We start from the raw sequence: 14999 nt of genomic DNA, 5'->3' as shown, positions 1-14999 counted from the left end.
TATGTTATATACACATATGAAAATATATATTTTAGTCTAAAATATTTTCATTACTTGAATACGGTCTTCAGGATGACAGATTTAGAGATAGAAGGAACCTTAGGCCATCTAGTATAACCCCCTCATTTTCCAGTGAGGAAACTGAGGCCTTAATAGGTTAAGTGACTTGCTCAAAGTTACATAGGTAGAAGTGTGAGAGCTGGAATATGAACCAGTCCTTTGACTCCAAAGGCAGCACTCTGATCATTGTATGCTCTGCTACTGAGATCTATAAGATTGTTTTGTTCCTAGAACAATGAGAAATTATGAATGCCTAAAGTATGGAGCAGTTTTTTTCCATTGATGAAATCTTCTAGTATGGTAGAAGATATATTCCACCTTTTCCCCATCTCCAATGATTAGTCTTCCAGGCAGTCTGTTCCCTTCAAGTAGTTAATAATGGATTATATTTCTTTCTATCCTTTGAAATACATCATATTTTTTCCCTTTTCTCCTAGTTTAGGATAAAAAAAAAAAGCTTTGCATGTTCTAATGTGAAATCCTCTGGGAAAATGGCTATTCCACAAAGAGAAGCCAAGTGAAAGGGAGAGTTCTAGAAAGTTCTGTAAGTAGATAAGACTTTGGTGCAAAGAAAATGACTTTCAATTCATTAAAAAATGAAGGACCTTTGGGGGGTAGGTGGGGCACATAAAAGAAGGAGAGGCAACACCTGACCCATGCAAAATATTAACATTAAAAATTACAAAAGTAAAAGAAATGTTTTTTATAGAAATTTGTGGAAAATCAATCACACAGCATTTATTAACTATATACAATATTCTGAACACTATGCTAGCATGAAGACAATGAAGTAGTCTCTGACCTCAAAGTCCTTACATTCTACTTAGAAAATCAATTGCATTCAGTTGAATTCAATAATTTTTTTTTAAACTACCTACAATATACAAGGCACTGTTCTAGGTGCTGGAGGAACAAAGAAAAGAATAAAAAGAAAAAATCTTTCTGTTAGAAAGCTCAGATCCCCTGGGGGCCTGAGTTTATATAGGGTTTTCAGACAAAGGGCCTGCTGTAGGTGTTGTCATGTTGCTGGTCAGAGAGCATTAGCCAGTAGTAAAATAAGAGAGGAGGAACTAAATCCTAACTATGCTGCATCAGCAAGCTTATGAGAGAATTTTAACAGCTAGTTCTAGTTGGAATTAGGTACAATTTAAACCTTCAGTTTATTGGAGTTATATAACTGGAGACAGCTATAGAAGAGTGGGGCCATCGATTCCTCTAGTTATTCCAGGTACTTCTTGTAATATTTACCTTAAGGAGTTGTTGTGAGAATCAAATGAGGTATTACATATGTACAAGTTCTTGGTAAACCTGAAACACTATGTAAATGCAAACTTTTATTTTTCCTTTCTATAATTATTCATAGTACATAGAAAACCAAATCCAGAGGTGGTGCTTTCACTGGGAGAAACAACAACCACAGTCATTGCTGTAGGTAAACAAAGCACGGGAGACAGCATCAGACGTAAACTGCATCCTATTTTCATAGTAATAGAGACTGCCTTCTTTCTCCTCATACAAGTTATTGTGTTTCATTGTTAAATTTTAGAATACCTGAAATCACATCTGCTCAGACATAAGGATTACCAGGAAGGGAGCCTTTGATTATTCTATCACCATCATAAGCCTGGCCCAAGGCAGGAAGCAATTACATTTACCTTCTGAAAGCCGTAAGGATGAGTTGTCTGTTTCTGATTGGTCCTAGTGACACAATTAGTCATTTGTAATAACAGGGGAAATTCTTTTTAAATTGATTTTCTTGTGATTCATTGCCTCTGACATCAAGGTTCTCCAGGGATTAGGGACCAGGATCCAATCACATAGAAATACGGGACTCTGCAGACTGATCTCTCCCGAGTCTGATATGAGATGCTTCAACATTCAAGACATCGGGATCCCAGGACCCAATAAGGATTTGACATTGCTGTTGTTTCAGTTGTTACAGATATTTATAAAGTGTTTTAAAGTGTTGAAGCACTTTACATACGTTATGTCATCTGATTCTTACAACAGTTCCGGGAAATAGGTGCTGTGGTTAATCCCATTATACAGATAAAGAAACTAAGACTTGCCAATGTTGTGAGTGACTTGTTTAGAATTATATAGCTAGTAGTAAAGTCTTCACAGTCATTTGACTTCCGGTTCATTCCAGTTACACATAGCCTAGGTCAGAAGCTCAGCTGACATGCAAGCCATGTTAACACAAACCTGACTTTAGCCTAATGGGTAGGAAAAGCCATGGTCCAAAGTTCTGTATGTGGAATAAGAAGGCATGCAGTTCATCTTTATGGCCAGAATTTGTTTCCAAAAGGATGGTGCTAAAACTGTAGACCAGTGGTGTCAAACTCAAATAGAAATGATCTTTGTAGGCTGAATATTGACTTAGAAAACCACAAATTAACATTATGTTGCATTATATTTTAAAATTTATTTTGTTAAATATTTCCCAATGACATTTCAATCTGGTTTGGACTATAGGTTTGATACCTTTGCTGCAGACAATGAAGTTTGCCCTATAAGTTAGGTATTTTCTATTTTGAAGTTCAGTACTCTCCCCATACAACATTGCCTTCCTAAGTGGCACAAAGCCTATCTATGCCTACAGGACCCTATTTTTATCATAAAGTTTGGTTAATTCATCTTGGAGAAATGCAATGGTGACTGCAGTATCACCCATTACTCCTTGAGGAGGGGTAAAGTGAACAGTTTAGTATTGTCTCATTACCAGGACAAGAAGATCCCTTGAACATACAGTCTTGACAGAAGATGGAAGGCAAGAAAGAGACCCCCTCAAAGAGGCACATGAAAATTATAGTACAGGTTCAAAGAGTGATGTCAATAAATGGACGAGAGATATCAGAGAAGTTCAATCACTGTGAGAGGAAGAAGGACCAGAAAGAATGAAGAGAGTACAGAGAATGCAAGTTAAGCAAGATAATAAGACTAGGGTTCATTGCAAAGAAAAAATTCCTAATAATTAGAATTGCCCAAAAGTTTAAAAAGTTGCTTCAAGTGATGATACATTCCCTCTTAGTAGAGGTCTTCAGATGGAAGCAAGACAAACTCCTTTTAATTCTTTTTTGGAGAATGAATTTCCTTATCTCACCCAGCCTAGAAGTAAAACAGACAAGCAATGGCCCAACCCCACGCTGATAGACACAGAAGCTTTGACTTCCACCATTTTTCTGGCTTGGGCTAGTTTGTCCTTCCTCATCCTGGTGGTCTTTTCTCCTGTGGTTTCAATCACGTCTGACACTTTGTGACCCCATTTGGGGTTTTCTTGGCAAAGATCCTGGAGTGGTTTGCCATTCTCTTCTCCAGCTCATTTTACAGATGAGGAAACTGAGGCAAACAGGGTTAAGGGACTTGTCCAGGGTCATACTGCTAAGAAGTCTCTGGGGCCAGATCTTAACTCATGAAAATAAGTCTTCCTGACTCTAAGTCTGGTGTTCTATCTGCTGCACCATCTAGCGGCCTCTCTTCTCCTGGAAGCTCACTTTCTTGGTGCCAGACAGTGTGGTCACCTGATTGACTTCTACCCTGCTGTAGCTCAGAACTCCCCAGGTTAAGTGACCCACTAGCCTCAGAGAATATTTTGATGTATCTGTGTAGGTTTTGCATCTTTATTTTAAAATGGGAACTGCATCCTATTTCCTGAATAATAGAAACTTTCTTCTTTTTTCCTCATATAAGTGTATCATTTTAAAACTTTAAAATACTCCTATAAAATGACTATACCTTAAAATAAGGATGATCATCAAGGTTGAAGGGATCTTTATGTAAAGGGGGAAAGGTTTTATAATTTTATTTATTTATCTAATAATGTCATTTGTAAAAATAGATTCTTAACTTGTAGGCCATACAAAACAAGACAGAAAGCTGGATTTGAGTTTCAACTGTAGCTGATAAACCTCTGGATTATATGTTTTTGCCCTGTGACTTGTTTTAGAATTTAAAAATCATGTGTCTCAATTATGCATAGATCCAAGGAGAATAGGAAAAAAAGGGTATCTATCCCAAAGGGTGAGGAAAAGGAAGGCTTTGTCATCTGGGTCTCTTTAAGCCCCAGAGAATGTGAGCAGGAACTTATGTAGTGATGTAATGCTTAGGGCCTTATACAGTTGACCAATCCAATAGAATAAATGTTTATTAAGTATCTACAACATGCTAGGCACTCTACGAAGTGCTAGAGATACAATTACTAGAAAGAAAGACGGTCCCTGCCCTCAGCAAGCTTACAATCTAAATATACCAAGAGAAGGTCAAAATGAATAAATTATTTAGACATAAAGGGTGATATCATAAGTAAATTAGGGGAACATGGAAAAAGATATCTGTCAGATCTATGAAGAAAGACAAAGTTTGTGTCCAAAATAAGAGATAGAGAAGATCATAAGAAGTAAAATGGATAATTTTGATTACATGGAATTAAAAGGATTTTGTATAAAAATAAAATATAGCCAAAATTAGAAGAAAAATAGGAAACACTGAAAAAACTTTGAATCAAATTTTTCTTAGAAAGGTTTCATTTCTCAGTACATAGAGAACTGAGCCAAATTTATAAAAATATAAGCCATTTCCCAATTGATAAATGGTCAAAGGATATGAACAAGCAGTTTTCAAAAGAAGAAATCAAAGCTATCAATTGTCACATAAAAAATTGTGCTAAATCACTATTGATTGGAGAAATGCAAATTAAAATAGCCGTGAGATACTAGCTCATATTTATCAGATTAGCTAATAGGACAAAAAAGGAAAATGACAAATGCTGGAGGGGATATGGAAAAAATGAGACAATGATGCAGTGCTTACTGGAGTTGTGAATTAGTCCAGTCATTCTGGAGAATAATATGGAATTGTACCTAAAGGGCTATAAAATTGTGCATACCCTTTGACCCAGTAATACCACTACCAGGTCTATATCCCAATGAGATCAAAGAAAAGGGAAAATGACATATTTGTACAAAAAAACATTTATAGAAGGTCTTTTTTTTTTTTTTTTTTTGGTGGCAAGGAACTGGAAGTATTAGGGAATGCCTATCAATTGGGATATGACTGAACAAGTTGTGGCATATGATTGTAATGGGATACTGTGTGTGTGTATAAGGAATGATGAGCAGCATGGATTCAGAAAAACCTGGGAAGACTTATATGAACTGATACAAAGTGAAATGAGATCCAGGAGGACATTATACACAGTATTAGCAATATTGTAACAATGACCAACTACGAAAGACTTGACTACTCTGATTAAGACAATAATGCAAAACAATTCCAAAGAACCCATGATGAAAAAACTTCCAGAAAGAGAACTAATGAAATAAATGCAGATTGAGGCATAGTTTAAAAAATCATTTCTTTATTTTTCTTGTTTGTATGTGTGTATTTTATTTTGCAACATAACTTGTATGGAGTATGTTTTACATGGACTTCACCTGTTCAATCAATGTCATATTATTTGCCTTCTCAAGGAGTAGGGGAGGGACAAGAGAGAGAGAGAAAATTTAGAACTCAATATTTTAAAAAAAATGTTGAAAATTTTACACATAATTGGAGAATATTTAGCAAAATAAAAAAAATAAATAAAAAGAACCCCTGAAGGGGCCAGCTTCTCTTACAGGAATTCAGATTTCTGACTCTTAGTCAAACAATTCCCATAAGGCAGAAGGGGTCACTGGGAGCCCAAGCTACATCTCTTAAGGTCCAGTTGTCATCTCTCCAATTTGTCCACAAGAATATTGTGAGAGGTCTTATTAATGCTTTGTTTAAACTTACCATACACCAGGTTCACTGCAATCCCCCCTACTAGTCTAATAACCCTTTTAAAAAAGGAAATGGAGTTAATCTGGCATGTCTTCATTTTTAATGAACTCATGCTGGCTTTTAGTGATAATCACCAGTACTTTCTAAGGCTCACAAGCCATAACTTTAATGGTCCATTCTAGGGTTGTATGAGTGTATGAAATTTCAGCTACCCTTTTGTATAGACCATATCCTGACTACTTTTGTTTAGTTTCATTTGAAGATATATTTTTGAAAAGAATCAAAATAGGGTCCATTTTCAATTGTTATTAACAAAATTTCTTAAATGTAGTATGTATTTGATTGTTGTTCTTCCTTCATTTTCAAATAGGATGAATGACATCACTGTGAGGGTAAAGGTTCATTGTATTCTTCTGTGGCTGATCAGTCCACTGTTAGTTTGGAAGGCTTCTATCACAGGTCAGGCACAAGTATTCCTTCAGAACATTTGGGATGGAGATGTCTCTGCATTTGTACAACTCACATTTCCTTTGTGTTAAAGAAGTACTTAATAAATGTGTATTATATGAATGAATGAATGATTCATTTTAATGAAGGCAAAATTCAGATTCTTCATCAATTCAGATAATTCTAAAATAATTTATATATGATTTTAAAATGGTATTTACATTTCATTATGGGTCTATCTGAAGTTCTAAATATTTAAACTAAATTAAGAAGCTGCATTATGAAAACCTGGTAATTGAAAAGCTACACCATTTTCCATCTTGCCTCGTTGCCTTGTTCCAAGTTGAATGTTAGCATCACTTCGCAAAATGATGCTCCCTCTCACTGTCTCTTGACTCTCTTGAGTCAGTCTGATTCCTATCTTCCCTCAAAGCAAGGCACTGACATATGATTTGAATTTAAGAGGTCTTTTCTGAGGGCTAAACCAGATACCAGACTCTGGTTTTGATTCAAATAAGAGACAACGAAATACTAAGCATGCAGCCCATTTTGTATATAAGGAAACTGAGACCTAGAGAGTTTAAGTAACTTGTTGAAGGTCATGCAGGACCCAAGCCCTTTTACCTTACAGCCCATTGTCTTTCCACTGTATCCTTTAACTTATTAATGTGACTTCTATTTAGAGACAATTTAAATCAAGAGGAGATGAGAAAATAGAACAAAATAGATTTTCTCTCCATTAGATCTGCAAAATGAAGAACAGATCACCAGTTATATTTTTGAATTCATAAGATACTTAATTTCATTGTTTCAGGTAGCCTGCCCCTTTGCCAGTGCAGATCACTACCACTTCATGCGTCAGTAGACATTTTCATGAGTAGTCTTGGCTAAAATGGAAAAAATCACCACCAGGTTGCTAACTGACAATAAGCCTTTCCAAGCTCAACCAGACTGGTCTTTGAACTACACCGTCTATCACTAGGCCCGTATACTAAACCTTTCCACCAAGCTTTCAAGCTTACTGCTTCAGAAGCAGCATGGTATAGTGGTTACAGTGCTGGACTTGGATGGAGGAAGAACCAGGTTATGATTTTACCTCAGACACTCATTGATACACAAATGTACATTAGGTATACATATGTATATATGTACACTGCATAAATGGGATATTGATTAGTGTATATGTATGTATTTACATGTATACACATGTGTGGATCATGCCAGGTGTGTACATATACATACTTCCATACATGTGCATATACATATATGTGTGTGTACCTGGAATGCTGTGGTCCATGAGGTCACAAAGAATTGAACACACCTTGGACACAACTGAACAATAGCAAACAATGACATGTGTGTGTATGTGTGTACTTTAAAGGGCTAGACTTTGAGAATCCAAAGTTATTCCCATGATGAGGCATAGGAGCAGGACTTAGGAATCTAATCATAGATAAGCATGAGTTGACCATATATCAAGCTTGCTTCATTTTTTACTTTGTATGACAAGACCCTGGCATAACGCCTGGCTCATACAGGGACTTTAATCAGAGCTTGCTGATTGATTGATTGATTAGTTAGCTTTGATCTCTTTCTGTTTGTCTATGACTAAATGACAAAACTGATGTATGTGAAAGGCTAGGAGCACATATTTTAGACTACATGTTTTACCTGGGCTCCAGTCTTTCTCTTGTTTGTGATGACATACTATCTTGTATATAGTAGGCACTTAATAAATGGTTGTTCGGTTAAACTGAATGGAAATAGACCACAGCAGTCCTAGCAGGAGGAGACAGGGCATTCTATTTTCTTTTTAGAGTGACATTGATCCATTATTCAGAACTCTCAGGGTTCATTTATTGTAGTAGTTGTTAGCACTCTTAATTTCCTTCAAGGCTCAGTTCAGATGCCTTCTTCTATGTAAAGTCTTGCCTCCTCTTCCAAAAGTACTTTTGTTCTCTCCATCCTCAGATCATTTTATATTCACTTACCTGTGAGCATATACTTGCCCCAGTCCCAACATGTTTGAGGTTAAAGGCCATTTTGCTTGTTTGTCTTATATCACTAATGCCTAGCACATAATACGCACTTATTTTTTTTTAAAGAATTGCATTATTAAATTGAATGTGACAATAGGATTTAAAGAAACATAGTACTTAATTTTCAGCAGAAACCGGTTTGAAACTAGAAAAGTGTTTGGGGGATGCTACTTCTCTTTAAAAGAGGAAAGATTTTCTTCAATTTGGAGGAAAAAAAGAAATCACAGAGTTTTATTTTCCTCCAGAGACTTTTTTCTTTTTTTCATTGGCAGAAAGGAGAACAAAAGAGGGAATACAGAAAGGGCATAAAAACAGAGAGGTCACATCTTGCTTTTTCTACCAGAGGTTTCTTCATTATAGAGCACAGAGTACAATGGACTCTGCATGTATAAAGAAGCCCTTGTGTGGTGAGGGGCCTGTCTTTGTGTGTAGCTCTAAGGAAAGTAGAATAGACATCTCTAGTCTCTTCTCCTCACCTCTCCCTCCCACCCCTGCCCCTTTCTCCAGGAGAGATTTTCATGCCTGCCAGAAGGGGAAGCATGAAGTTGGGGCTGAAGCCACTGCAGTATCCTCAGAGAGAGGAGTACTGGGCTAGAAGTTGATCTATTTATTCCCTTGAATATTAGCCTACATGATATGATTGTTTTGTCATTTCTGAGGGGAAAGAAGACTCCATGACCTGTGCCTGAGGCTTGACTCCTTTCCCACTTAATACCAGTTCTGCAATGAATACACATAGCAAATAGCAAAGAAACCCATTTATCCATCATAGCAAAATGGCAACCAGAAAAGGCATGTGCTGGAGAACATTTAGTAGACAATACAGCATGGAGGACCTCTCTCATTGTGAGTGAGACAACTCAACCCATCTGAGAGAGGGTCTTGCATCTTACCAAAGAAAAACTCCCCAAAGTCTCTAGTGTAGCAAACAGGGAATAAAGACATGATGAAGGCTGCCAGCTCCCCACATACCTTCCCAGAGATGTTTCCTTCAGCATTTTCAAGCAGAGTTGACCTCTTTCATTATCCTCCTCAAAGATAAAACTTAGGAGGACCTGAAGCAACTCCACCGTGGAAGATTTGAAGCTTGATGAGTCCTAAATGGAACTGGCCCTGAAGACTCTCAAAAAAACCCAAAGGCTGGAGCCCTCTCAGCTCTCACCAACTCTACTCCAACCCTCTTGCAAGTGAGGGCCTTCATCTTCACTAATAAGAGAATCCAAAACCAATAGGCTTTGAGTTTACACTTGTACTAAGAGGGTGTTGAGTGGAAAGATTGGTAGTGAAAGTTCTAACAAACTTCTCTGTAAATAAAGTAGCGCATCACAGTCCAAAGGACTCTTTCTAAGAAACATGTAGTCAGCAAGTGTCAGAAATAAGGGCTTTTGATGAAAACTTGACCTAAAGTCATGCAGATGTAGGCAAGTTCAGGAGTGGTCTAATTCCAAGGTAAGAATACCCAGACAGAAAGAAACATTGTAATTCAGTTTGGTGGTAAAAGCAGGGTTACCTAAGCTGTGATTGATACCAGTCTATGCTGAGTGAGAAAGATACCAAATTGTACCTTAGGCTTTGTATTCTTTAAAAACTTTTTTTTTATTGTTCAACAGAAGTAAAGTATTGCTTAAATTTAGTTGTATTAATAATTCTTTTTAACAATCATACATGAAAAAGCACGAAAAACTCTTAAATAAATAGTTAGGCATTTGCCAATACCATGTAGCAATATACTCTAATTGATGTTCATTTCTTTGAATGATGAAAAAAAACTGCCGAAAGCAAATTTGCAATCTTAAATTTATAAAGTGACAACAGTAAATGTCACATAAATATATTCCACGGAGGCTTTGAAGATACAGTATAGAATGTGGAAGCAATGACCTTCATCACGGCTAACGTGGCAGGACTAAGCTGAACAACCTTCTATGTTGGAACACTTACTGGAGACTCATCAATTACCCACCTTTTCTAAGAGAAAGACAACACCCATTTATTATTTCCAGACCATTTTCATTTCATGTGCTATATGAAACATTTGAAACAGGAAATAAATAATATTATTTCCAAACACAGATTTCTGAATCGCTTACAGATTTTCAAATTATTACCCTTCTTCTCTCAAGGGCTTTTGTTTGCACTATCTTTTCTTCATTTGCATTCTCAACTTCATTATTGCCAAATGCCTTATTGTGGAAACTATTCTGTTGTAACAATGCTTTCTCTAGGGAAAATTTTCCTTTGAAAGACAATGAAATCTGAAGTCCAACCTTAAGAAGCCAGAGAGGATTTTTTTTGTTGTTGTTTTACTGGACATTTCTCCATATTCTGCTATATTTTAGTATATAGAAGTTCTTTCTTTTGTGGTCTTTATTTCCTCCTATCCATCATACACACACGTACACACATGTTTGTGGGTGTACATGTGTATATATGTATGTAGATAGGTGCATATGTATGTATAAATGTATATCCTTGCTAGGCATGTGTATACACACATATACATGCATACATATACACAACACACATTACATATATATACATGCATGAACACATACACATATCTGGCAAGGAGACACACAGACATATGTATATATGTAAAGTATATGCATGTGTGCACAGATATACGCATATAATATATATACGTATATACACACAGATATGCATATATGTATATGCATATGTATACACAGATGTGTGTTTGTGCTTGTGCATGCAAGCATGTATGCATGTATGTATGTGTATTTCTCTGACAGGCTAATCTTCCAAGCTTTTATCACTAAATATACCAAAATCCTATCATCCTAACTGATTCTATCACACTTATCTTTCTCCTTCTTGGCTAAACTCCTTGAAAAATCAGCCTGTACTCAGTGCCTTCACTTAACTCACATTCTTCTGAGACCTCTACAATCCAGCTTCCAACTTCATCATTCAGTCCAAAGTTCTTCCTCCCAAGTTACCAATGATTCATTAATTACAGCCCACAGTGGTCCCTTCTCAAACCTCCTCTTTCTTGACCTCTCTGTAGCATTTTACATTAATGACCCCCCCTCCCACCAGATAACCTCTCTGCTGTAGTTTTTATAACATCCCTCTCTCCTGGAGAGAACCAGGAGTGTTATGTGACTGTTCCTTCTCTATTCCCATGACTGGATCCATCTCAAGCTATGGGTATCAAATGGAGGTGTCTTCCAAGGCTTTGTCTAGGGCAAGACCCATTTTTCTTTTCTCTCTATAACCTCTCACTTGGTAACCTCATTAACTCCTCACGATCCAGTTATTTTTATGCAGATGGCTTCCAGAGCTGAATGGCCAACCCCAGGCTGACTCCAGGATCACATCACCAACTGCCTTTTGAACATTTTGAACCTGATACCTCAGAGGCATATTAAAGCCAGCACCCCACCGTTTACAGTGCCTTCCTTCTGGAATCATTTAGTATATATTTCATACTGTATATATGTCCTTTCATATTATCTGTGCATGTATATGATATTTATATTTGTGTGTGTATGCATGTACAGTTACTTGTATGTTGTCTCTCCTATTAAAATGAGGACAGAGACAATCTTTCCCCCCTTCCTGTAATTTTTAGCAAAGTTCCTAGCACATAGTAAGTGCTTAGTAAAGGTTTTCTAACTGACAGATTGATTTAATGAATATCTGTTAAAATAAATTGGACACATCTGTTGACCTAAGGCTGGCTATGCAGTTGATCCTTTTCCTTCATTCTTAAATTCTCCTCATTTTATAATAGACATCCTTATTCTACTCTTTCCCCTTTACCTATCTCTACTCATCAGTTGACCAGAGAGATTATGAATTGCTGGTACTGAAAAATAAATTGTAGTGAGATAGCATCAAGGCATGATTTTTATAATCTTTTTTCTCTTCCTATCCAGTAACTGGAGTCAAAAAACAGTTTTAATGTATTTGCGTGTTGGGTGGAAGGGGAGTAGAGAACACGGAAAAATGCATGAGCCATAAACAGGTTGTCTGGAGAAAATCAACAAGTGTTCAGAAACAGATAAATGGAGATCAGATTCCAGGGAGGGCACAAAGTTATCCTTCTATTCATTAAACAATGCAGCAGCAGCCAGCTAAATGGCTGGATGGATAGAGTGGTAGACCTGGAGTCAGGAAAACCTGAATTCAAATCTGGCCTCAAACACTCACTAGCTGTATGACTCTGAGCAAATCTCTGTTTGCCTTATTCCAGTGGAGAAGAAAATGGTAAACCATTCCAGTATCTTTGCCAAGAAAAACCTATACAGTGCTATGAAGAGTTCGACATGAGTAAACAACAATAGTAGTAGTAGTAGTAGCAGCTGTACACAGCTGCCCTAATTCAAATACTTGTAGAAATGTATTTTAGATAAATTTTGTATTTATATTGGAGATGATAACTAGCAGTTAGAAAAGAATTTGGAGGGAGTGGTGAGGGGCAGTGGGAAAGATGCTGAATGTCAAGTCAGAGGACCTGGATTTGGATTTTAGCTCTGCCATTTTCTGTCTGTTAGACCTTTGGGCAAGTCATGTCATATCTCTGGGCTTCTATTTATCCATCTGTTAAAAGGGTGGTGATAGTGTTCTCAAGGTCTCTTTCAATTCTAAATTAAAGATTTGATGATTCTATGAAGATCCTATATCTCTTTAAGAAAGAGAAGAAAATCCTATCCAGTTCTCTGTCTAGAAACTTTCTGACAAAAGGACAGTGTAGAATCAAAGCTTCATTTCTGACTCTTCCTAGATTCCCCTTTCCCCAAATTCTGGATATTCCAGGATAGTCCTAGAGGAGAATGAAACAGAGGGGAGATTTTTGTTGTTCTTGTTGTTGTTTCTTGCATTCGAGCATCTGAGTTTAATCTGTCTTTCTTCTCTCCACAGCTCCCTCCACAGTTCCCATCATGCACCAGGTAAGTGCCACCATGAGGAGCATCACCCTGTCATGGCCACAGCCGGAGCAGCCCAATGGCATTATCCTGGACTATGAGATCCGTTACTATGAGAAGGTGAGCCGGATCTGCACTCCTGACATTAGCAGCACTGTGGGCTCAAGACCAGCCACCGTAAGCCTGAATATAATCAGAAGGGAAAAGGGGAGGGATTGGAGGAGAGTTCCTGAAGGAGGGAAAAGGCAATGGCCTAAGGCTCTCTAGAATTATTTCTTAATGCAGAACTATTTCTATACTGGCAAAAATGAAGTATCCATATATGCATATGAACATTTATAATATATTAAAAGAGAGACAATATATAATTATATATTATAATATAAAATATAATAAATGTATATTATATATTTTACATAATAAACATAAATAAAATAATATATAATACATATTTATTAATGTGTATGGATGCCTTTTACACATATATTTTGTGCACAGCATACTCATATATACACATATAAAACTGAGGGATATGGTGCTTTCATGCTTTCTCTACAGGTACAGTAAGATACTTACTAGATCCCTGACTGCTCCTGTGTACTTTATATGTGGTTAATTCACTGAGACAGTAGGGAAAGGATCATATATCTCAAATCATACTGAAGTAGAAACAACTTCACTACTGACTAGTTAAAGCTGTTTCAATACTACAAAAACTCTCGAGGAAGAGTCATTAGTTTTATTGAGACTATGCCTGATGGGGAGATTTGTTAGGATCCTGACATCAAAAAGTGAAATATGTGGAATTGCTAGCAAACATGATTCTTTTGGTAGTTGGGCTGTCCTATACCAGGATTGCTAACTGTGAACATGCTCCATAAGATGGCTCTAACTGCACTTTCTATGTTAATAGCAATTTGAAAAACAAAATAAAACATGAGCATGTGCATGCACAAACTGGCACACACACACACACACACACACACACACACGCGAGAATGAAAACTCGGGAGTTGTTTGACCTTGAACAAATCACTTCATTTCCTGTGGACTTCATTTTTCGTGCCTCTAAAATGAGGGCCTTGGATTGCTTTCTCTAAGGTTCCTTCTAGCTCTGAGATCTTGATACCAACATATGTAGTAAGAAAAAGTACTGCATTAGGAAACCAGGACCTAAGGGTCTAGCCTCCTCCTGTGGGTCCCCCACCATCCCGTTCCTCAACCAACAAAATGTAGGACATTGGACATGTCACTTTATTTCTCTAGACCTTATTTTTCTTGTCTATAGAGTGGAGGTAATTTTATATTATGTTACCTCATAATTATGGGGGGTAAGAGATGGCTGTACCATACAATTACTCAAAATCCTTTCCAACTCTGGAATCTCATAAATCTATAGTTTTATGAGAAATTTATGAAAAGTTATTGCTTTATGAGAAAGTGGGCAATTTAACCATGTCTAGACAATATGAGCAACGTACAAGGTTAGGTGGTTATCTGCTATTGCCTACAGCACCTTGCAAACTTTAAAGCCCTGTATAAATGCTAACTCTTTATTATTTTAAACCACAGACTTCACAAAGGCCAGGACAGATTTTAGATTATTGAAACTTTCTATTTTACCCATTACAGGACTCTGAACACAGCAGGTTTCTAATAAATGTTTGCTGAATTTTTAAAAATCTGCTGAACTGGGGCTGGAAGCACAATTGATCCAAATCATTCAGAGGATTTGGAGAAGTTGGAATGGAGCTGAATCTACAATTCTTTAGTGTTGTCCGAGTGACAGGACATTATAGGA

At 36.9% G+C, this 14999-nt stretch overlaps 1 protein-coding gene across 5 annotated transcripts in view; it reads left to right on the top strand.

Moving 5' to 3' along the window:
- The window catches only part of EPHB1 (EPH receptor B1), a 700554-nt gene that overhangs the window by 568393 nt on the left and 117162 nt on the right, over positions 1-14999 (top strand). For 3 of the 5 annotated variants that reach the window (XM_072613592.1, XM_072613594.1, XM_072613591.1), the window contains exon 6: positions 13194-13375. In XM_072613592.1, the coding sequence (XP_072469693.1) occupies positions 13194-13375 (182 nt within the window). The remainder of the gene's footprint in view (positions 1-13193; positions 13376-14999) is intronic. The other 2 variants (XM_072613596.1, XM_072613595.1) reach the window with 1 other exon arrangement.

This window comes from Notamacropus eugenii, chromosome 5 (genome assembly GCF_028372415.1).
Source record: "Notamacropus eugenii isolate mMacEug1 chromosome 5, mMacEug1.pri_v2, whole genome shotgun sequence".
In the NCBI taxonomy this organism is placed as follows: Eukaryota; Metazoa; Chordata; class Mammalia; order Diprotodontia; family Macropodidae; genus Notamacropus; species Notamacropus eugenii.
The sequence above is the reverse complement of the archived record's forward strand: the minus strand, read 5'-3'. Positions and strand labels throughout refer to the sequence as shown.